This window comes from Dama dama, chromosome 18 (assembly GCF_033118175.1).
Source record: "Dama dama isolate Ldn47 chromosome 18, ASM3311817v1, whole genome shotgun sequence".
Classification (NCBI taxonomy): Eukaryota; Metazoa; Chordata; class Mammalia; order Artiodactyla; family Cervidae; genus Dama; species Dama dama.
Genome location: NC_083698.1, coordinates 88,089,386 through 88,112,480, shown reverse-complemented (window position 1 = coordinate 88,112,480; position 23,095 = coordinate 88,089,386). Strand labels below are relative to the sequence as shown.

Here is a 23,095-nt window from a genome sequence, read left to right as displayed (position 1 = left end):
AGTCCAAGAAACTCTCAAGAGTGTTCTCCAACACCACAGTTCAAAAGCATCAATTCTTCAGTGCTCAGCTTTCTTTATGGTCCAACTGATTTCTCTGTAGCTCAGATGGTAAAGAATCTGCGTGCAATGCAGGAGACTCAGGTTCGATCCCTGGGTCGGGAAGACCCTCTGGAGAAGGGAATGGCAACCCACTCCAGTATTCTTGCCTGGAGAATTCCACGGACAGAGGAGCCTGGCGAGCTACAGTCTGTGGGGTCACAAAGAGTCAGACACAACTGAATGACTAACATTACTACTCCTCACATCCATATGTCTGACTACTGGAAAAACCAGAGCTTTGACTATACAGACCTTTGTCAGGAAAGTGATGTCTCTGCTTTTTAATACGCTGTCCAGATTTGTCATAGCTTTTTTCCCAGGGAGCAAGCATCTTGATGGCTGCATTCACCATCTGCAGTGATTTTGGAACCCAAGAAAATAAAATATGTCACTGATTCGACTTTTCCCCCATCTATTTGGCATGAAGTGATGGGACCAGATGCCATGATCTTAGTTTTTTGACTGTTGAGTTTTAGGCCTGCTTTTTCACTCCCCTTTTCACCCTCTTCAAGGGCTCTTTAGTTGCTCTTCTGTTTCTGCCGTTAGAGTGGTATCATGTGCATATCTGAGGTTGTTGATATTTTTTCTGATATACACACCTTGATTTATTCAGACAGCAGATAGATATTCAGAATGCCTGCAGTGCTGGATACTGGGTGAACAGGAGTGAAGTAAGAAAATAAAACCCCATGTTGCCTAGAGATCACAGGTGTAGCTTGTTTAGCAAAGAGTTCCAAATCCTGTCTTTGCTCCTTTCTTGAGGTATGACTTTGGGACAAGTTATTTAACCTCTTTATACCTCAGTTTCTTCATCTATAAAATGGCTCTAATAACCACATAGGGTCGTGAAGATTAAATTATTTGTACTACTAATGACTACCAGTATTATCACTGTTACTGTTCTGTGCCAGTAGTGGAGTATAAACAACAATTTTGAATTGAAATGGGGATAAAGGACCTCCTGGGGCATTTTGTAAAACTGTAACCAAACCATATTACTACTTTCATCAAGAATGTTGGGTTTAAACTCCAGTTATTTATTGAGTGAGGCAGGTCATTACAGAATCAAGAGTGGTCAATAAGTGGTCCTTTAGTTTCTTTGGAGGTTTTTATTCACTAATCAGATCTGCCTTCTCCCTTTTTTTTAAGTCTGGCATGTTGATTCGACCATATGAGAAATCTGAGGAAATAAACTTTTTCTGTGAGGAGAGAATGGTAGACACCTTAGAAGCAAAGAAGCTTTTACACTGAGAGACCTCAGTTCTACAACTAGATTCAGCTGTCTCTTTCACTTGAAAAAAATGACTGATAGACAATAATGAGAGAAAATTAATTTAAAATATATGTATAGTGCAAAAGGGTATAATACAGAAAGTAAAAGTTCCTCACCAATCCTCCCAGTAGTCCCCCAAAGTAACCTCTTTTATTTCTTTTGTATCCTTCCAGAAATTTTCTTCATATATATAAGCATATATGTCAATTCTTAAAATCAATGAATCTCCCTTAAACCCAAATCTACAGCCACTTAAGGCCCTTCCCCAGAGACAACCTGACGGGCTATAATCCATGGAGTCACAAGAGTTGGACACAACTTAGCGACTAAATCACCAGACAGCCAGTGTTTCTTGTGTATCTGAGGATAGTTAATATAATACTTCTGTAAGCTAAAACATGAATGTATATGCACTGGCATAAAGTGTAATGTATATTTGTCTATGTGAATATATTTTTTTTTTTCTCTTTGGATGTCCTACATTTTACATTTCTAGAAGGTTTACCGTCAGACAGTGTATGGGAAACTCTGTTTTCCCCCCACACCCTTACCACAATGGATTTCGTCTGTCTTTTTTGATTTTTGCCAATCTTCAGTGAAAAATAGTATCTCACTTCTGATGATATGTCTTTCTTCAATTAGGAGTGAGTTTGAGCATTTTCATATATTTAGTTGTGTATCCTTTGTTCATTTTTAATTGGATTTCTTCTTAATTTATGTAAGATCTTTATATATTTAACAACTTAGCTCTTTGTTGTAAGGCTTACACTAGTCTTAAGTTCAGTTTGTTGCTTCTTTTTACTTTGGATATAGAAGTCTCAAAGAAGAAGAAGAAGAAGAGGAAATTACCTTCTGATGTGAATGAAGGGAAGACTGTCTTTATCAGGTATGACTTTTTATCTGGAGAACTGCTGTTCCTGTTGCCTTCTGAATTTTTCTTCTCTTCTTCCTCCCTCCCTTCCTTCCTCCCTTCCTTTCTTCTTCTTCTTTTTTCACTAATTCTGTTAGCTAGGCCAAAAAGTTAGATGCATGTAAGACCATCAGCACACCTGCCTAGGAGTGTAGCACACAATGAGAAAAGTGTAGGAGAATCAGCTATACACAGGAGGTAAACAGCAGGGGTCTGTATCTTGTCCTTGTTTAGATTTCATTCTTTGTAATTGGGGTGGCGGCATTGGAACAAATGAATTCAACTTATTAATAGAAGCATCTTGCTTCTGGCCTTTGTTTTAGGGTGAGTGCAGGGGAGGGATGGTACCTCTTGTCCCAAGTTAATTCTCTTCTCATGCCTGACTGATCTAAAGTCACGTCCATAAAGTGAAGCATCCTGTCTGTTTCCTGGAAAACCGAGAGGGGGGATACTGTATCATGTTGACTTTGCTGTTTCCATTGTACTGACTGCTGTAGGTTGGCATTTTCAGGAAGTCAGGATGTCCTTGGCACACCTCAACAGCCTTTTCGTCCTTTCTTAAGTACCATTTTGCTAGGGCTATTTGGGTCTTACTTTAGAGATTTCTGTTTTATTCTCTTGTACAGTCTTTTAAAGATGGTTTTCATTATGCAAGTAATTTACGTTTATTGTGGGAAATTTAGGAAATGAATAGGCAAAAAGACATACACACAAAATTAACTTTCATCACCACTCAAGGAATACCCACGCATGTGTTCATATCATAAATACTTAACAAGGATGATTTCAGCTTATACATGCTGTGCTGTAGCCCATTTTCTTCCTTTATAGCACGTCTCTCCATTTTTTTTTTTTACTGTGTTATTTGGAATTTCCATATAAATAATTTCATGTTTGTAGAGGATTCTGTGTAATAGGAATGAGGAATGTCACACTTAGAAGCCTATGACCTCAGTACCAAAGATTCCCTTCTTTACACATCTTTTTAATTTAAAGAGAACTTAGTAAGTAAAGGGATGGAAGAGAGAAGGCTATGAACACGATGAGGCAAATTAGAAGCAATAATGTAGCTAGGATGTGTCTTATTGCAGAAAATCTTTTTTATCTTGGTTGCTTAATAAGATAAAACTGTTTATGGAGCTGTTAATTGAGCAAAAGAGAAGTAAAATTATAGATATTTATTTGGGATTCTTTTTCTTGCCCCTGGAAGGCTGTGCATAACTTGGTTAGGAATCTTTACACTGTGTTGAAATTTAGTAGAACAAAATCTCCTTCCAACATTTTTTAATCCCATCAAGGGAAATAGTAGTTTTCTTTCTCTCTCTCTCTTTTTTTTTTTTTTTTTGTACATAGCTAATAAACTTTACCATGTTTGGTTTTGAGTTACTATTTTGAAGGATTTTCTGACTTTTGTGAAATTTTAACTGAAACCTAGATTTCATAGGAGTACAGAGGAGACATTGAGAGATGTTTGACTTCTCATTTGCTGTCAGTGTTTTGGTTGTAAGGGAAACTAATTTTGGCCAATTTAAGTGAAAAACCTGGTTTGTTGGATGAACATTAGGGTAGCTCACAGAATCAGAGTTGTCAAAGAGCAAACCTCAAGAAGGGACCTTTGTTGTGGAAGACTGTGTGAACCTTTCTCTGAAGACACTCATTCTTGTTTTATCCCTTGTAAGGTATAACATGTATTCTGTAAAGTATGTGTACAACCCAGTGACATTTTTCATATATATAGCCACAGATATACATATACCTTTATATGTGGAGATACATATATATGTTACAGAACATTTTCAGCTCCCTACACTGCTGTTTTGAGGTGAATCTGTATCTACAACTTCTGGTCTTTGTATATGTGTGTTCAAGTTTTATATTCCTGGGAGAGAGAATCTGATTAACAGAGGAGGGTCAGTCGGTTATGGCCAATGGGCACAGTCATACATCGGTGGCCTGGCTAGTGGGGGGTCACCCCTTGGTGCTATCCTTCGGGAGGGTAGTTCCAAGGAACCACTTCAGATGATGTCTGGCTCACTCACCTTGTACTGGAACACAGGGTCTCACTTTTGTAATTACCTCTCTTGTGACCTGATTGTCCTCCATAGAAACCTGTCCTTCGATTCAGAGGAAGAAGACCTTGGGGAGCTCCTGCAGCAATTTGGAGATCTTAAATATGTCCGTATCGTCTTGCATCCAGACACAGAACATTCTAAAGGTATTTGCTGTCATCTGGTCAGGCCCAAAAGGATTGAGACCACTGTCATGGGCACTGACTAGGTTACATGAGAGCATAAAGTGTGCCACTCTGAGGGGTCCACCATCTTCCAGGTTTCTGTGATCCGTAGAAGCTCCAAGGACATTCTGAGGTTGTCTTCCAGTGATGTCAAACTCAGCATCTGTCATGGTGCTGCCAGCCATAATTTTGTCTAAGCTTTTTAAGCTCTTGCTTATTTACTTTAGGGTAATGAATTCCATTTGTTGTTCTTTGAATTTCAAATGTGATAGCATCTCATGGGTATTAATCATTCCACAGTGCTTGAAATTACTGAGATATTTTTCAGTTGCTTTTGTTAGTGAGGGAAGCTGATGGAAACTTTGTTGCAATGCCAGCAGTCAAAAGGAAAAGCAGAAGTGCTGCCTTAGTGGTGGTGCTGTTTTTTTTTTTTCCCCCTAAGCTATTTCTTTTGAACTTAAAGGTTGACCACTCCTCATTCTGATATACTGTTGTTAGATAAGCATCTTTTCAGCCCATTCATAATCTTTGATTTTATCAAGTGCAGTTGTTCTGTTAAAGCAGTGACTTTTTAATTCATTCTGGTCCTTGATCCCTTTGAGATCTAGCAAGAACTCTGAACCCTATCCTCATAAAAATGCCATTTCTGAGTGTTTTGGAGCTCTCTGGAGCCTATCTATGAATTAATTACCTCCATTCTAAATCTTCTTATTTTCCAGTTTGATGAAACCTGATCATTTTTAGTTTTTATATAGCTATAGAAGATGTAAAATGGAGTAGTATAATGGAAAAAAGACTAAACTGCTTTCTGGAGGCTAAATCACCAGCCGGGTGATTTTTTGGCACCCATTAAACTACTGTGGGCTTTCGTTCCTTATCTGTAAAATGAGTGGGTTCAACTACAGTAATCACTTAAGGTGCCTTTAGCTCTGATACTCAATCATACTTCTTGGACCTTCTCCATTTTTATTTTTCTGAAAATGGGCAACTAGAATTGCATAGAATGTTGCAAGTACTGTCCGATACTGCTTGACTCTGATCATCTCTTATCTGTTTCTGAGTGCTCTGATGTATTGGGTTGACATTTTTAGAATGGAGTCTGTGGTTGAATTGCTCAGTCTCTTTCTTGGTCTGTTAATGTTAGCTGAGAGTTAATGGTTTTAATAAGCATAGTTTGCTTTTTTTTCCCCATGATACATTGTCTTTCCCTAGCTCATATTAGATTTTCCTGGTACTTTTTCTGCCTACTCACACAGCCTTGGCCACCTCCTACCCCTCATTCCTGTCAGCTGCTATTTTACTGCCTGGAAGGGCTAAGTATTATCTGAAGACTTTTAGGGAAGTGTTAAAACTGACCCAGTAGTTACCCTGGAAATTCCCATGATAACATTCTTACCCATTCAGAGAGAAGAACCCACCTTATTTTCTTCATATTAAACTTCTTTCTGTATTACTTGTTGCTTCCTATTGAGTATCTACTAATGGTGGACGTTATGGTAGGTGCTTTGGATGTAGAAACAGCCAAGAAACATGGGCTTTCTTCCTGAGATGTTCAAGTCTTTTGGGGAAGATGCTCCCTGACATTTATAATAGAAATTGGAGTGAAGGATGGCTGGGGTAGAGTGCGGGGGCAGGGGAGGGATGCAGGGGTGCTTAGCTCTGCCTGCAGGAGGCAGGGAAGACCTCACTAGATGTGGCCTTTGGGTTGGCCTGCCATGGGTGTATTTGCAGTTAGTTAGCTGCCATTCATTCTTAGAGGTGCTAAAGGTCTGTGTCCCAGTAGCTCTAGGAAATAGGGCACTGCCTTCCTCTGTGAGGGAAGAATTAAGGTTTATAGGAATGCTAACAAAGTATTATGGAACTTAATTTTTTTTTTTTTTAGTTTACTGTAAAGTGAACTTTTTTTTTCCTTATAAAAGCTGCTTTTTATCAAAAGCAAAAGATTTGGATAGTTGATAGGCCCTGCCTCTAACCAGTGAAAGGTGTGACTGTGGAAATTCTATAGCAGGAGTCAAAAGTTGAGCTCATGACTTTCCAGTTCAGCAGTATATTCATGGGATAGAGGCCAGGGACTTTTAATCCAGGAATTGGACCTGCCCTCATCTGATGCCTCCTAAGTGATTCTGATGACAGATCTGTAGTTTCAGGCTTAAGTGGTTGCTGCTGCTGCTGCTTTTTTTTTTTTTTTGGTCCTCTAACAAGCACGTAGAAAGTGATACTGAAACATTAGGCTGGAATTTCTCTAGTATTTCTTGTGGCTATTTCTCATTGCATGAGATGGTGCGACTAAAGTTTCTAAGAAGCATTAGAAAAGATGAAGGAAGTAATAGTAAAATTTCATCATGAGCAGGTGTGCTGTCTTGCCTGTCTTGAGCCCCTGGTGCTGGACACAGTGCTTTTTAGTAAGTTTCATTGTACTTAACAAAAGGATGCTACCACCCCTTCCACTTCATGTCAGGCTGCCGCCATGCATAGTGTTGTCTTTGGCTTCCAGGTGGGCCATGGGAGTTTGGGATCTCACTTAGTTTTATCTCTCTATGCAGGCTGTGCGTTTGCCCAGTTCATGACTCAAGAAGCAGCCCAGAAATGTCTTGAAGCTGCTTTTCCAGAGGCTGAGGTAAGGAAGACGTTTCCTTTACTCTGTAACTTAGGTGATAGTAGCTCCCAGGGGCAACAGCTGATATTTCCACAAAACTTTATTATTATTATTGTCAATGATATAAAAATAATAAAGCTATGACTTATTGAACACATAATGTGTGTTAGGACTTCCCTGGTGTCTCAGATGGTAAAGAATCTGCCTACAATGTGGGAAACCTGGGTTCGATCCGTGGGTGGGGAAAAGCCCCTGGATGAGGGCATGGCAACCCAGTCCAGTATTCTTGCTTGGAGAACCCCATGGACAGAGGAGCCTGGTGGGCTACTGTCCATGGGGTCTCAGAGAGTCGGACACAACTGAGCGACTAAGTACAGCACAGTGTGTGTGAGGCACTGAGCTTTCCACGCATGACCTTGTTTAATTTTCACATCAGCCCTATAGTTGTTTCTAAGGTAAGTAGTGATATCATTATCCTTTATAGGTGAGGAAGCAGGTATAATAATCTATATTATGGATCAGTTTCTGTATATCAGTCTCTATCCTAGGCTGATGGCGTGAAAGACTGGGACAAGAAGGGATTAAGGCCATCTGTGAAGTGGAGTAAATGTTTGAGAGAGAAAGTGTGTAGGTGATAGAGAATTTTTCTGTGTATTCTATAACCAAGTATAACTTGTTTTGAGCTAAGTTATCGTGTGTTGCCATTGTCTCTTAAATTCTCATGAGTAGAGTTATAACTACCATTTCATTAGCTTTCTTTAGCATACTAAAAATTTGCCTATTTACAGATCGTTTTTCTTAATTTGGTCCTACTTTGGGACTAATCAACTCCCTGAAAACAAATGAACATGTGACCTTTGAACAGCTGTGCTAAATACTGTTCGGCTCAGTGATCCACTTGCATGTGGCTGGCCTAAAACATCCTAGAGGCGGGGGTCCACACCATAGTGGGGGTTTGCTGTTTTCCCTTTCCTTGGTGCTTCTTCTCAGGTGCTTAGTTTCTACTCATCATGAATTTTAAGAGAGAGGTCGCAATCTGTTTCAGGGTGGTGGACTTAAACTGGATGGCCGGCAGCTTAAGGTTGACTTGGCAGTGACCCGTGATGAGGCTGCAAAACTCCGGACAAAGAAGGTGAAGAAGCCGACTGGGACCCGTAACCTCTATCTGGCCCGAGAAGGCTGTGAGTAGTGGCAGGGAGAGGGGAACCAGGATTTGGAGTAGCTGGCCACTTGCCATGAGAGCGACCCGGCAGTAGTATGTTTGGAGCATGTTTCAAATTAAAAATCCTGCATCCTCTTTAACTGTGGTATATTATTATTTTTCCACTTTAGCAGATGTAGCTTTCTATTAGAAAGCCTTCACTCAGTTCACAGAGTAGCCAGTCCCCGTTCTCCTTTCTGACTGACTGACTGCCTTTAGACCTTTTCATCAGAAGATTATTAGGGCAAAGAGGGAGGAAAAACCCAAATTACCTTTGTCCCTTGTCATAATTTCTGATGGCTTTTCTGAAGGAGTTAAAAATTATGACTAAAATAACTCTTTTGGACTACTCATGGATTTTAAATATGCACTGAGTACCTTTTCCTTAGTGTCAGAAAGATAATCAGAAATTAGCTTTCATTAAGACAAAAGAGAGAATTCCTTCCTTTGGGTCACACAGTATTGCCACCTGCTGCACCTTACCGCCCAAACTAGCAAATGGGAGGCCTTTAACCTTTGAGACTGGGCCCTGTGTTACAGTGTGGCTGTTCTCTTGGTTGGCCTATCTCGCCGCTTAGCAATGGCTCCCAAATACATGAGCAGGGAGATTTCCAAGGACAGGTCATAGGTAGAGCATATTGGCATTCCGGATGCCTAAAATGTACGTATTTCCAGAACTTCCTTTAGGCCTTCCCATCTGACTTTGGGCACAGCATGAAATTTTTTGAAGGGAAGGAAGAAGAGGAACAAAATCACAAAATGTTCAGAGTTTTAGTCCTTGAGAGCAGCTCATAGACAAGAACTTAGCCCTGTAGCCTATTTCTGGACCTACCCAGATACCACTGTGTCCTGGCCAGCATAGTCCTCTGGGCCCTCTTCAGAGAGCTTGCATCATTCACATCACATTCCTCTTATTGCTCAGTGAAAATTCCCTTGCTGATGTCTTGGCCTTTTTCCCTCTTTCTGCAGTGATTCGTGCTGGGACGAAGGCTGCAGAGGGTGTGAGTGCTGCTGATATGGCCAAGAGAGAACGAGTGAGTAGATTAGGCACCAGCTTCAGGTTCTGCAGGACTTAATATAAATCGATAAATAATAATACTAAAGGTGCTCATCAAAGAGCCAAGCAAGTATCGGTCACAGGCGCTACTTAACACTGTTGTTAGAAAACAGGTGTACGGGTGGAACAGCCACTAACCCGATGCTACACATAATATCTTGTCAACACACGTACTGGGTCTTATTCTTTGTTTTCATAATGCCCAACAGTATGTGTTTGCCAGATAGTATGCTTCTAGATCATGAAGTAGACACTTAGAGGCTCAGGCTATATATAATTAGGTGGCAGTATAAATGCAGAATAACATGAGAAAGGAAGGTCATTGTGGGCTAGAGTAAACAGGGAGGGAAGTGTGGATGTGAGTCTTGGAAGGGAGAGATAAGATGTATTTTGGTGGAGGGAGGGTGGTACCTCCAGATTATGAAATCATTTTAGGAAAACCCCATATTATGGGATTTCTAGTGATAACTGATACTGTTGAGTTCCTTTGCTGCTTGGCCATCTTTGTTCCAATAATGTATACTTTTGCCCTTGTTGCTTACTTTCACAAAGCTAAGCCAGCCTAGAAAGGTAAAGATGCATGATCACTAATAGAATTAGCTCTGGAACCTATAAGTACAAAAGCTGATGGACAGAGATGAGAATATAGTGACAGCCGGAGGCAGCGTGTCTCTTCTGTGTGCAGGTCCTAGACTGGTGTCCTCGACAGTTTTTGGTAGTGAACATCTGGAGATCATGGTATGTGGGGGGCATTGGATGCCCTTTTCTGATCACAATGCGATAGTGACATATTTAATTCTCCTTAAGGTGAATTTTCCTAGCAAAAGGCTCACTAGATTATATGCATTAAACAGCAGACACAGCTTTTCCTGGGAGAAAAATTGCACTGTTGAATTTAACATGATAACCCTTCAAATAGCCCTTTTAATATTCGTTTCCAGGGTATTTATTTTGTGAGTTGCTGTAATAGTACCTTTACCAAATAAGAAGTGGCAAAAATGAAACTTGATAAAAGTTTAACTTAAAAATTTTTCTATCAACTATATGTCAATAAAAATCAAGATATGTAAAAACCTTAAAACAAACAAAAAACTTTTTTCTACTGAGCTGCTTTTCACAAACAAGTCAGGAGAAGAAGGTCACCCTTTCACTTTAGAGATAGGTTGTCCTGGTGCCAGTGCTTTGTGCAACATAGGTGAGGCTCTGGAATCTGTTTCTATTGACGTTTCTTTGCCTCAAGGTGGCAGAGTTGAGACAAGACAGTATTCTGTCGCGTATTCTTTAAGTAAATCCATTTCCTTTTGGAAGGACTAAATAATGTTTGAATTGATGGATAGGTAAGGACTTGGCATAGATGTTTAACTACAGTATTATTTATTATTTGCTCTGGGCCAGATTTGAGCTTGGGATTTTATGCATATTGCCTTATTTCAGCCTCACATCAGTACTGAAAGATCGGCATTATATTTTGATCTGCAGTTCTACCCTGTAGGTGAAATTATTGAGGCTTAAAAAGTGTTACGTAACTTCTCGAATTCAGCCTGACTCCAGAGCCCATGATCTTATCACCCACCCACCCTCTTGCCTCCTCGAACCTTTCTTTCCCTGTGTGCTGGGCATCATCAAAAGGCTGCAGCGTGGGTGATTTCCCATATTTTTTTCTAGATGTGTGGTTACTGGATTGGGGTCATGGTTCTTTCCTGTTGGAGAATTATGTGTCTGTATCTTTAAAGGGTGGATTGTACTGTTAACAATTCGTTGTTCTTTCAGTTCGAGCTGCTGAAGCATCAGAAACTCAAGGACCAAAATATCTTTGTCTCCCGGACCAGGCTGTGCCTGCACAATCTCCCAAAGGCCGTGGATGACAAGCAGCTCAGAAAGCTGCTGCTGAATGCCACCAGAGGGGAGAAGGCGGTGCGCATCAAGGAGGTGAGAGTTGGCCCTTCCCACTCAGGACTTCGGCGCTCATCCTGGGTCACAGCGCATGTTTAGTTCAGGCTGTGGTGCTAGTGGGTTTCCCTCGTGGCTCAGCAGTAAAGAATCCACCTGCATTGCAGGAGACATGGGAGACGCAGGTTCAATCCCTGGATCAGGAAGATTCCCCTGGAGGAGGACATGGCAACCGACTCTTATTCTTGCCTGGGATATCCCATGGGCGGGGGAGCTTGGCGGGCTGTAGTCCAGGGCGTCGCAAAGAGTTGGACACAACGGATGTGACTGAGCATGCACGCCCATCGTGCTAGTAGATTGACAGATTTTCTTTTGGGCTCATTGTCAGCAGACAAGACTGAGTTTGGTGATTTTCATGGTTTGTGGGGGTTTAAAAAACTTTTTTCCCTCTTCTAAGAACTGTTTTTCACATCTGACCAAGTTGCAGTAGAATGTGCAGAAGTATCTGTGCTCATGACTTAATTTAGCAAGCATTTATTGGACACCCGCTGCATTCTCAGCATTATACCAGGTGCTGTAATGTTAGTTTTCTTGCAGAGAAAATAATCCATGTCCTCTGCTCTTTAGAGGAGCATTTCACTGCCATTTAGGCTCTTGCGCTGTAGGAAATTCTCCGTGCCCTGTGGTGAGCACGGGGAATCACTCGGGTCTTCAGCAGCTGTGTTAGACAAACTCTGGATTCACACCAGGACTTCCTCAGGCTCTGTGTGACTACAGAAACCTCTGTCCTGCCCCCACAGCACCCCCACACTCCTGTTGTGGCATTTATTACCACACTGTCCTGTGATTGTTCGTCAGTCGTTCATCAGTCATTTCTCCCAACCACACTGAGCTCTCTGAGAGCAGGTGTCATCTCATTGTTCCCAGTGGTTGGCGTAGTACCTGGCACATAGTCATCTCTTGGTCAGTGTTTATTGAATAAGTAGCATAGCCAGTATGACGAATCTGCTTTGCTCTGATTCATCACCGTAAACTATTTTCCTACTCCTGGAAATCCTCTTCAAAACGTATGATATTGCCATTCGGAGAATTATAGGAGAGAATGTGAACATAGCTGACGCCACTCTTGGTAAAACCATTCAAAGAGTTACTGTCATAGGAGTCAGTTGTGTAATTTCTCATCAGCATCTGCAGTGCTTAGTAAGAGTCTGCATATCTAACACCTGTCATCGCTTAGGGACATGTATGTGTGTTTAACAGGATTTGCATTATATTGAATTTTCTCTTTAAATCTTTTGTATGTGTAAGTATAGTGTTTCAGCTAAGATAGTAAGCTTTTTGGAGATAAGAGCCTCATTTTATGCTTTTCTTATTTTAAATGAATACCTAATCATTTTACTATACACTGAAAGCTAACAACATTGTAAATCAACTATACTTCAATAAAAATTTTTTAAAAAGCAAGAAAAATCAGTTATATTTCTTTTGAAATACAATCCAAATTTCTTAATCACTAAGAAAACTAAGGAAAAAAAGAGTATCAAGACACAGTTTCTATGGCTCTGTTATAAAACATGCCAGATGAGCCACAGGTTAATACAATGTAAATGTTCATCTCAAAAATAAAAACAACCTACCAGTAGTGCCAAGAGATGGAATATTTAGTAACATCCCCATGGAGGATATTTCCACATTGTTTTTTTTTTTTTTCCACATTGTTTTGAGTGTAGAGTTTTAATGTTTCGCTAAGGTGCGTCTTCATCACATGCCGCTTCATTGACGCTGTGCTCAGCCAGTCTGCCGTCCGTGGTGGGCCAGTATCTCTTGATGGCCCCTCCTCTGGCTGTGGGTGGTAATCACTTCACCTGCTCAGTACTGTCCTGACTCAGTTCTTTCATTCTTCTGCTTTGTTCAAAAGACTGTCAGCTTCTTTGCCTTGGGCATCACAGTCACAACTCTGAAGGTCCAGAATAAATCCAGATCCAGGCGGGTAAATTCTCAAATTGGCAAAAGCTGCCATTTTTATGTAGGTTGCTAAATAGCCATGGTCCTGCCGGGTGTGCACTGACTCCGTCATCACCTGCTCCCAGAAAATGAACTAGAGGCCTTTGGAATGGTCTCACCACCCACCTTGGCTCTGAGCTTGAAGTCGAGGGTGCTGTGCCATGCTGCATCGAGGCGAAGCCCTGGCCGGGCCTGGGCGAGGCAGCTGAGGAGCCTGGAGGGCTGTGCAGCCTGTCCGGCTGCCTATATGCTTTTCTCGATTTCCCTGCAGTACATGGCACCATTCTAGGCACACACAGTAGATACTGGACATATACCAAATGCGGCGTCCACATGTCCCCGATACCTAGACTTCTCCATTTCCTGACAACCACAGCTTCCTGGGAGTAAAACCATGTAAATGATCAGTTTTCCCAAAATACCCTACCATTCCTCGGTGCCCCAAGACGCCTGGTACAGCTTAAAGTTTTAGGAGAAAATCATGCCAGAGGAGATCTGAGCTCTGAGCAAATACAGCTGAAGCTTCTCCCTGTATTTCTGAGACTGTTTGTTGGTCAGGGTCTTCCTCATGCCTGAACTTTCTTATCTATCAGGCCTTCATCCTTCCCTTCTTCAGTAATATCTCTTCTGAGTGGTTTCTTCAGTTGGAGACTTGCAGACAGCACTTCAGGCTTGGTGCTGACTTATACAGTCCCAAGTACCATGTATCTCTCAGCTCATATGTGCTGTCATGTAAGCAGTTAGCCGTTAAAATTCTTCCTTGGGAAGTTTATCTACTTGCTTATTTGGAGGTCTGTGTGCTGCTGCTGCTGCTAAGTCGCATCAGTTGTGTCCAACTCTGTGCGACCCCATAGACGGCAGCCCACCAGGCTCCCCCATCCCTGGGATTCTCCAGGCAAGAACACTGGAGTGGGTTGCCATTTCCTTCTCCAATGCATGAAAGTGAAAAGTGAAGGTGAAGTCGCTCAGTCGTGTCCAGCTCTTAGCGACCCCATGGACCGCAGCCTACCAGACTCCTCCGTCCATGGGATTTTCCAGGCAAGAGTACTGGAGTGGGGTGCCATTGCCTTCTCCGGAGGTCTATGTGGATGTCTGTAAACCCTTAGAAAGCAATAAAATACCTATTTAATGTGTATTGTGCTCTCAGTAGGTATATTCTAATAAAACAGACATTCATAAGTGTTACTCCAGTAAAACTCTTGTGATGGTGATATAGATGAAGACTGTTTCAATAACCTGATTTCTTGTTGAAGCTGTTAAAGATCTTTATCCTCTAACTACTGATTCTTTTCCTCACTCTACTGGTAGTGTCGGGTGATGCGAGACCTGAAAGGAGCTTATGGGAAAATTAAGGGTCAGTCCTTGGGCTACGCCTTTGCAGAGTTCCAGGAGCACGAGCATGCCCTGGCAGCCCTACGCCACATCAACAACAATCCGGAGATCTTCGGGCCTCAGAAAGTGAGCCTTGTCCTGTGGGGGGAATCTGTCCTCCGGGGGCCATATGGGAAGCCCTCTGACACTTGTGTGATGGGTAAGAGTGGCAAGGCCTTGGAGAAGTGAGCGGTGATTCAGGTGATGAGATGATTGGAGGGAACTCTAAATTGGGTAGTCTGCTTGCAGAACCGGCCCCTTGCCCTTCAAGTAGAGGGAAGTGAGCATCACCCTCTGACTTGCAAGCAAGAGGGTAGTGGGGGTGGGGGTGACGAGCATCTCAGCTCATTGCCTGCAGAGATTAAGAAATCAAATGAATGACAATCTGTCTCCTACTGCTGCAGAGACCAATAGTGGAGTTCTCTTTGGAAGATCGAAGGAAGCTTAAAGTCAAGGAACTAAGGATCCAGCGCAGCCAGGTACAGAATTGAAATTTTTTTCTTTTCTCTTTGTTTTTTTAATTGTGGTAATATATGCATCACATAAACTCTACTGTGTGTAAACATACAGTTCAATTTTTTTTTCAGACCATATTTAAGCTCTTGTTTTGTTCAGTTGTGGTTCTAGTCCCTTAAATTAGGTCTCTGCCTTGCAAGGTTCGTGGTTACCCTTTCCTCTTAGTTTCCTAGAACTCTGCAGGCCATCTCTTTTCTGCTGGCCGGGCTGGGGATAGCTCCACAGAAGGAAAGGGACAGGAGAACCAGCCTGATACTGTTACCGGTCAGCAGTGCTTGGTGCTGGTACATGTCAAAATTAACAGCCAAGGTTAAGTTGTACATTACCTGTAGATTTCAGCTGTCTTTTTTTTCATCTTGTGTGCTCCAGAAGTGTGATGCCTGGTAGTTTTAGTACTGTTTCTAGTCTAGTGTAATGTAGAGGAGCTCTGGGAACAGGAAGACGCCTGTTCAAACTCAGGCTCTGCCCCTTTCTGAGTTCCTTGGCAAGTTACGACCCCTCTCAGCTTCAGCTTCTAGTTTATAAAAATAGGTGTAATATCATCTGCGTTTAACATGTGTAAGTTGTCTCACAAGCTACACAGTCAGTACTCATTCTCTTGTCCATCATGCCACAGGACATAGAAGGCCAGGTTATTCTTGATATCATAACTCTTACAGATCGCATCGATATTGTACCTTAACTTGCATATATACCAAACATTTGCTGTGTTCTGGGTCTTTATGGTGTATATCATGAGCTTGACCCATAGAAGAGGAGTTTCAGTGATTCATCCCATGACCCTAGGTTGAAAAAACCTGGGTTCTGCTTATTATTCAAGGCAGCTTTGTTATTGTAGTTATAGAATTATTTAATGCCTCAATCAGAGGTGATTCTGTAACTTCTGGATTTAAAAAAAAATTCAGGTGGCCTTATTTGTTATCTGCACTTATGTACATACCCATCTTTCTGTGCCCCTTTCCCCTGACTCAGGGATACATCTACTCAGTTTCCATACTTATATTCCCCAAGTAGCATTTCCCCACCTCTCTCAAAAGAGATCAGACTTTATTACATGTGCTTTCATTATCTTCCTTAGACTCTTTTTTAGTTTTTTACTTGGTTTATATATCTTTTCTCCACTGGGCTGCGAGTCCTAAAAAGTAGACACTTCATTCTTTCATCTGTACCTTTACCACTTAGAGACTGGCTCATAAGAGGCATAAATTAATAATAGATCTTTGTTCTCTCACTGTGCCTATTTAGATTTCTGAGGTGAAAAGGACAGAATAACATTCTTATTACTGCATTGATTTCACATGAATCTTCTTTGTCTTCCCCCACTTGTGCAAAATAAATATGCAACATACTTTATGTCTTCCTTCTCATGTCTTTTCCTTATCTTCATTTCATTTATTTTTTTCTCTAAGGTTCTTCCTTTTTTTTAATGTGAATTTGAGTTTCTAACCTATCATTTTATCTCTCTTAATAAATTCATTTAGTATTTCTTGTGATGCAGGTCTACCAGTGATACATTTCCTTAATTTTTTTTTGGAGGTGGGTAGGTGCCTCACCAACTGGCTTGCAGGATCCTAGTTCCCTGATCAGGAATCAACCTAGGGCCCTGGCGGTGAGAGCACCACGTTCTAACTATTGGGCCCCAGGGAATCCCCAGATTTCTTTAATTTTTGTTTGTCTGGGAAAGTTTTGTTTTTCCTTTACTTTTGAAGGATAATTACATGGATACTGAACTCTAGGTTGGTGATTCCCCTGCCCCACACACATACTTTAAACACTTTATTCTGTTTTCTTCTTGCTCACATGGTTTCTGAAGGGAAATCCAGTGTAATCTTAACTTTGTTCCTCTGTGGGTAATGAGTTTTCCCCACCTCTGGGGAAAGATTTTTCTCCTTGATTTCTTGCAATTTGATATGATATGCCTAGATGTACATTTTTTTTTTTTTTTTAAATCCTGTTTGGTGTTTGTCTGAGCTTCCTGAATCTGTGGTTTTGTGTCTGTTGTTAAGTTTGAAAATCTTCAACTCTCATTACTTCAGATATTTCTTCTCATTCCCATTACACCTTTGCCCCATACTGCTGGGCCTTTCTTGTTTGTTTTCTGCTGGATTTTGAGTTTGGGGTGTACCTACACTTTCCCCTCATTTCTGCATGGTTGTTTTGTGTCCCCTACCCGGTACCCCTCTGTTACAATGTCAGGGCCTGTGAACTATTTGTGTTCACTTTCTTAAAGTCTCTAACTATTTGGGGGAAGAATTCCCCTTCTCTCACCAAACTCAGTCCTCTTCTGCTGAGTGTTTCCAGCGAATAAATCTCACCTAGTAACCAAGTAGCATTCTCTCGTCTTCTGCAGCAAAAAGTGAAATCCAGGCCGGGAACTGGTGAGCCCCAGCAGATACCACCAGAGCCTGGGAAAAAGCAGCAACAGAAAGCAGCTCAGAACCACATGCAGGAGCAAAGCCAGGCCTCCATGCAGCGGAAGGGGCCGGCGGGCTCTGTCTCGTGGGCAGGGTTCCAGACCCAGGCCGAAGTGGAGCACGTGGAGCTGCCTGATGGGAAGAAGAGAAGAAAGGTCCTGGCGCTCCCTTCACACCGAGGCCCCAAAATCAGGTGAGAAGTGGGATGGCTTCTCAGAGGGTTTGTCTTACTTCACCATTTTTCCTCTTTGAGGCTTTTGTGTGGATAAAAGGGATGCTGGTTGCGCCAGTCCCGCAAGCAGTATCTCTGTGCCGGCAGAGTCACTCTTGGACCAAATGGAGGCCAGAACAGGACTGGCCTTGGGCGCCTCAGCAGAGCCTTCCAGGGTGGGCTCTCATGCCGTTTTTCTCTTCCTCTGAAGTGCTTCCTCTTGCCTTGATGGCTGTCTCTGAGGCCCACCTACTTGAGGTTTCTGTCTGGAACAACAGATTAATGCTGTCAACAAAAATCAATCTTTATGAAATTTTTGTTAAGTAAACAATGGTTTTTGAAAGTCCCTTGAGGTTTTTAAGCCAAAGCAAAAGACAAGTATACAAATGTTGAGCCCTAGGACATTTTGTTGCAGTATCCCTTGATTTCTCAGGGGCTTAGAAAGAGCCAGTATAAGAGGAGACATTTTATCTTTTGGGCTGAGAAAACCTCAGGAGTGCCAATTAGAGGAAGAACTCAGGGTGACACTTGACCATGTTGTTTCAGGTTGCGGGACAAAGGCAAAATGAAGCCTCTCCCTCCCAAGAAGCCAAAGCCCCAGACAAACCACCAGAAGCAAGAGAAGCAGAAATTATCTTCCAAGCAGGTAAGTTCTGTACGCCCTGAGGCTTTGGTACAGCTCTGCCAGGGTCAGCAGCTACTTGAGCCTTGATTAGTTAAGCAAAGGAAAAGGCTTCTTCTAGATTGCAGTTATGTACAGGGCTGCAGATGTGGAGGTACACAGTCCTAAAAATAGGGAGAAGAATACAATGAACCCCATGTATTTGTCACTCTGCTTCAACAATTATCTTGTTTTACCTACGCACCCCCCACCCCATCCTATGAGTATATTACAGTGAACTCTACCTCACTTGTAGATGTATCCCATGTAGAAGTGAGGTATATTGCACAGAAAAATATCTCAGGATTCATCTCCAGCTGATCAGGCTTTAAACACACATATGGTGGCTCGGATGGTAAAGAATCTGCCTGCAGGGTTGGAGACCCGGGTTTGATCCCTGGGTTGGGGAGATGCCCCTGGAGAAGGGAATGGCTGTCCACTCCAGTCTTCTTGCCTGGAGAATTCCACAGACAGCAGAAGCCTGGCAGGCTGCAGTCCGTGGGGTCACAAAGATTGGGACACGACTGAGCGACTAACACTTGCTTTCACTTTAAACACACATGTACACAGACACATGTTATGCCATCATCACATCTAATGAAATTAATAAGAAACCCTTACTAGCTAATATATGGCCCATATTAAAACATTCCCAGTTACCTCAAAAATACATATTTTTAAGTTGGTTCGTATAAATTGGGTTCCAAACAAAAAGCTGGGATCTTACTTCCTCAGCCAGGGATTGAAGCAGTGCCGCAGCAGTGAAAGTGTCCAGTCCTGACCGCTGGGCCACCAGGGACTTGCCTGTACTTGGTTTTTAAATCTCTTAAATCTTTTTTCCCGTATAATATCCAGTCTTCCTTACTACACCCTTTTTTCCATGCCATTAATTTGCTGGATCAGCCAAGTCCTTGGCCTTTTAGAATATATTACCTTTTAAATTTAGCTGCTTTCTTCCTTGTTGCTGTCATTTAACTTGTTCCTGTAATACCCCATGTTGCTTACAAACGACGTTAGACCCAGAGCCTTGATTGGAGTTGGGTTCAGTTTTCTTGGTGAGAGTCTCTCATAGCTGGTGCTGCGCGCTTTCTGTTGTGTTGTACCATAAGGTGCGTAGTGTCTGCTTGCCTCATTTTTTTTTTTTTCACTTTTTATTTTGTATTGGATTATAGCCGATTAACACTGTTGTGATAGTTTTAGGTGGACAGCAAAGGGACTCGGCCCTACATATACATGTATCCATTGTATACAGGGATCCAGGCTGCCACATAACATTGAGCAGAGTTCCCTGTGCAATGCAGTAGGATCTTGTTGGTTATCCATTTTAAACAATACTACAAAGTGTGCGTGTCAGTCCACACTCCCTAACTGCCCCGTCGCCCCCTTCTTCCTCCCTTGGTTCCCCCATTTCTAGTGATGCTCTGATTCATCAGTAGCCTTAGAGATTGTCTGCTTCACCCCTTCATTTGTAAAGTCTCAGCACCCATTGATGATTGCTCTTTATTTATTTATTTATTTATTTTTTTGCTCTTTATTTAGATCTGTATTCAGTGCGAGTTGCAGAATGGTAATTTCTTAATTTTATCAACCCTTATGTGTTTTTTAAGAAAAATTCTAGAAAAAAGAGCCTTCCTTTATCAACTGTTTGGTTACCATGGCATACCATTTGTGTAGGGAAAGCAAGGTAATTGCTTGAGTTTTTTTTTTCTTTTTATCAGTTCCCAGAGTAATGAGTTGTTGCCCTACCAGTAAGGTTTTTGTAGCATTGTGAATTCCTGAGTTTCTGTGTGCTTGACATGTTTCAGCCAGATGCAGTCACTATTCTGTCCCATCTGAGGCCAGCAGAAGCCCCTTCAGGTTGACTCCTGAGTCCTGACATAACCTTGCCTGTGCTGGTGTCCTTGCTTCTAACACTGGGATGTCCCCACTTATCTATTACTTTATCAGTCCTGGCATTAGCTTCCAAGGGGCCCTGGCTCTTTTTAGTAGAAAGGGGCGGTCATACGTTCTTTATCACTTGAGGTCAAATTTTCTTTTTTCCTTGCCTAGTCCCTTTATTTTAAGGGTACAAGATGGATTTGCTTTCTCATCCTACTCAAGAAATCTGTGTCTCTGGGAAGCCTCTGACCCAGCTGACTATCTTATGGAGGTCTCTTTGAAGCCCTGTAATCCTTGGTGAAGGAAAGGGCAAGTGAGACCATCCGGACTCGAGGCTGACTCATCCTTGAGGAGATCTGTGTGAGCATTTGAGAGTTGGAGTGGGAGCGGTGTTTTAGTGGGGCCCTTCTCTTAGGCATTCCTGGTCTGTTCTCTCACCGATGGACAATCGTTTTGGGATCACTCCCTAGAAGTCCCTCATGTGGTGGACAAGATCTCTGAACCTAACTTTCTCCCTTGGCTGGCCTGAGGGTAAGGTAATGCTTAATGCTTGAAACTGATTATCTTATGTTTCCTTTCCTTTCATTTGTAGGTACCTAGAAAAAAAGCTAAAGGAAATAAGACGGAAGTTCGCTTCAACCAGCTGGTGGAACAATATAAGCAGAAATTATTGGGACCTTCTAAAGGAGCTCCTCTTGCAAAGCGGAGCAAATGGTTTGACAGTTGATGATGCTAGAAGACTGGGTAAGGAACTGGATTGTGTGCATCTTGGTAATGCTTCCTCCCCCCACCACTTGTCGCTTACTGAGGGAAGAAGCCCCCTGAGAGCACCGCCACTTCGGGATGTGAACGTTTGGACTTTGGTTCCTCCTGTGCGTGGTTAGCTAATCACAAAGAGGAATATCAGAAAAACATGTGACGCTTCTTACATATTCTGAGTGAAGTTGTGTCTATTAATTCTTAACCCATTTTAATTGTGTTTCTCAAATGGAAGCAATTATAAAAAGCATTCTTGACTGCCAAAGTTTTAAGATGTATATTTTGTTAAGTGTCTTATCTAAATGAGATAATTTGTGGCTTTTTAAATAACAGACTCTCATTTGTAATATATGTGACTCCTTTATTATAATTTATAAATGTCTTTAATATTCCCAACTCTCATTCAGTCATGTAGGCTTACATACTGCAGGAATTAAGAAAGAGCAGAGAAAAATGATTTCCAACCTAATCTCTGAGGGTGGGAGAAACTTAGAAAGTAACTGAGGGCATGGGGCCTGGCCAGGAGCAGCGCTTGATAATTGTCTGCCAAGTGAGTGGGGAGTAGCTGGTAGTTAACTTGAAGTCACTTTGCAGTGGCCCACAGACACCAGCCTGGCTGGTGCTAGCCTGCATTTCCTGTCTTCCAGCACCACCTCTTGAGGGCTCAGAGACATAGTGGGTAGTGAAGAGAGCGGTGAGCAGGAGGCCAGAGAAAGAGTTGGAAATAAAGCACAGAGTTCTTAGTTCCCCAGTCCAGTCCTGTGCTATAAGAGATGCGTTTTTCAGAAGCACTGCTGACCTAGGGATATCAGTATTTCATTGCAGTATCTTGGGAAACCCTGAATGCTCAGAAATGCTCGTAACTGGCTTAATGATGGGTAAAAGAGAGACCATGAAAGTGCTGAAAGCTTTTGGAGAGAACTCTGTTTCCAGAGTTACCTTGAGACTGTGTGACTGGGGAATCTGAAATGTCCTGGCAGCAGCTTGTCAGCCCATCAACCCTAGGATGGCCTGTATTCTGTGGGTGGAGTTAGACCTGTTATTAAGGGTGTGTTAATACATAGAATATCCACAGCCTGTCTGTCCTCTCCTCTGTTTTCCCTTGTCCAACTCTCTGCCCACCAGACAGTTTTTCCCCTGTTGTCCAAATATCTATAAATTAACCTTTAAAAATAATCTTAACATTTAGGATAGAGAACAGTTGGTGTTCATTCAGATAGCTTTGCCAGATTTTCTCAGATCCAGATGTTTCTCCTGACAGGTTTAGCAACCCAGTATGTTTAAAAACATCATTCAGTTGCCCAAAAAGTTCTTTAAAAAGTTCTAGGGTGAATCATCCACTTTCTCAACATCCAGATTCCTTGTGTGACATCCTCCTCGGGGGCACGTTACCACTGGTTATCTGGGCAGCATCTTATGCTTGCCTTGGGGGTTTTAATGCAAGGAGGATTGTGCCCACTTCTTCACTTCAGAGCCTGATGTTTCATGAAATGGAATTTTCTGAATTAAACATGAAAGTGGACTTATGGACTCCTTGGTTCAAAACAACATCAAGACAAACATTTCATTTAACATCCAAGACTAAAGGCTGTCAGTCAGGACCGTCGAGAGTCAGTAGATTTTCTGGCTCGATTATACAGCAGCTTGACTCAGAGATCCTTCTCTTAAATAAAGAGTCTTAAGATTCTGTACTGGCTGTTTCTTTGCTTTTTTTTTTTTTTGAATAAGGGGGTGGTGTAAGTGGGAGACTCAGTTGATGTGAAGACTCCGCTTTGATCCACAATGTACAAGTCCCTTCCTCTAGACTTCGCCTGCGGCAAGGATTCCGCCTCCACTGTCTTGAAGTGAGGTTTGCAACTCCCTCTGTTACAAAGTCAGGGCATGTGAAGTTGTTCTTGGAAATACTTCCAAATGTCCTCTGGTGTGTTTTTGTCTTGAAAAGAGGTTTTTCAACTAAAAATTCAGAGTACAGAACCTCAAGGCTCCAGAGAGCTCCTTCTCACCATGTTTGACCTTTAGCCA

General features: G+C 42.1%; 1 protein-coding gene across 2 annotated transcripts in view; it reads left to right on the top strand.

Moving 5' to 3' along the window:
* RBM28 (RNA binding motif protein 28) overlaps window positions 1-22,764 on the top strand; it is a 32,004-nt gene extending 9,240 nt beyond the window's left edge. For both annotated transcript variants that reach the window (XM_061165734.1, XM_061165735.1), the window contains exons 9-19: window positions 2,186-2,258; window positions 4,388-4,497; window positions 7,059-7,132; window positions 8,157-8,292; window positions 9,282-9,346; window positions 11,140-11,298; window positions 14,572-14,721; window positions 15,039-15,113; window positions 17,501-17,757; window positions 18,322-18,421; window positions 20,907-22,764. In XM_061165734.1, the coding sequence (XP_061021717.1) occupies window positions 2,186-2,258; window positions 4,388-4,497; window positions 7,059-7,132; window positions 8,157-8,292; window positions 9,282-9,346; window positions 11,140-11,298; window positions 14,572-14,721; window positions 15,039-15,113; window positions 17,501-17,757; window positions 18,322-18,421; window positions 20,907-21,041 (1,334 nt within the window). In that variant the 3' untranslated portion in view covers window positions 21,042-22,764. The remainder of the gene's footprint in view (window positions 1-2,185; window positions 2,259-4,387; window positions 4,498-7,058; window positions 7,133-8,156; window positions 8,293-9,281; window positions 9,347-11,139; window positions 11,299-14,571; window positions 14,722-15,038; window positions 15,114-17,500; window positions 17,758-18,321; window positions 18,422-20,906) is intronic.
* Window positions 22,765-23,095: the final 331 nt, after the last annotated feature.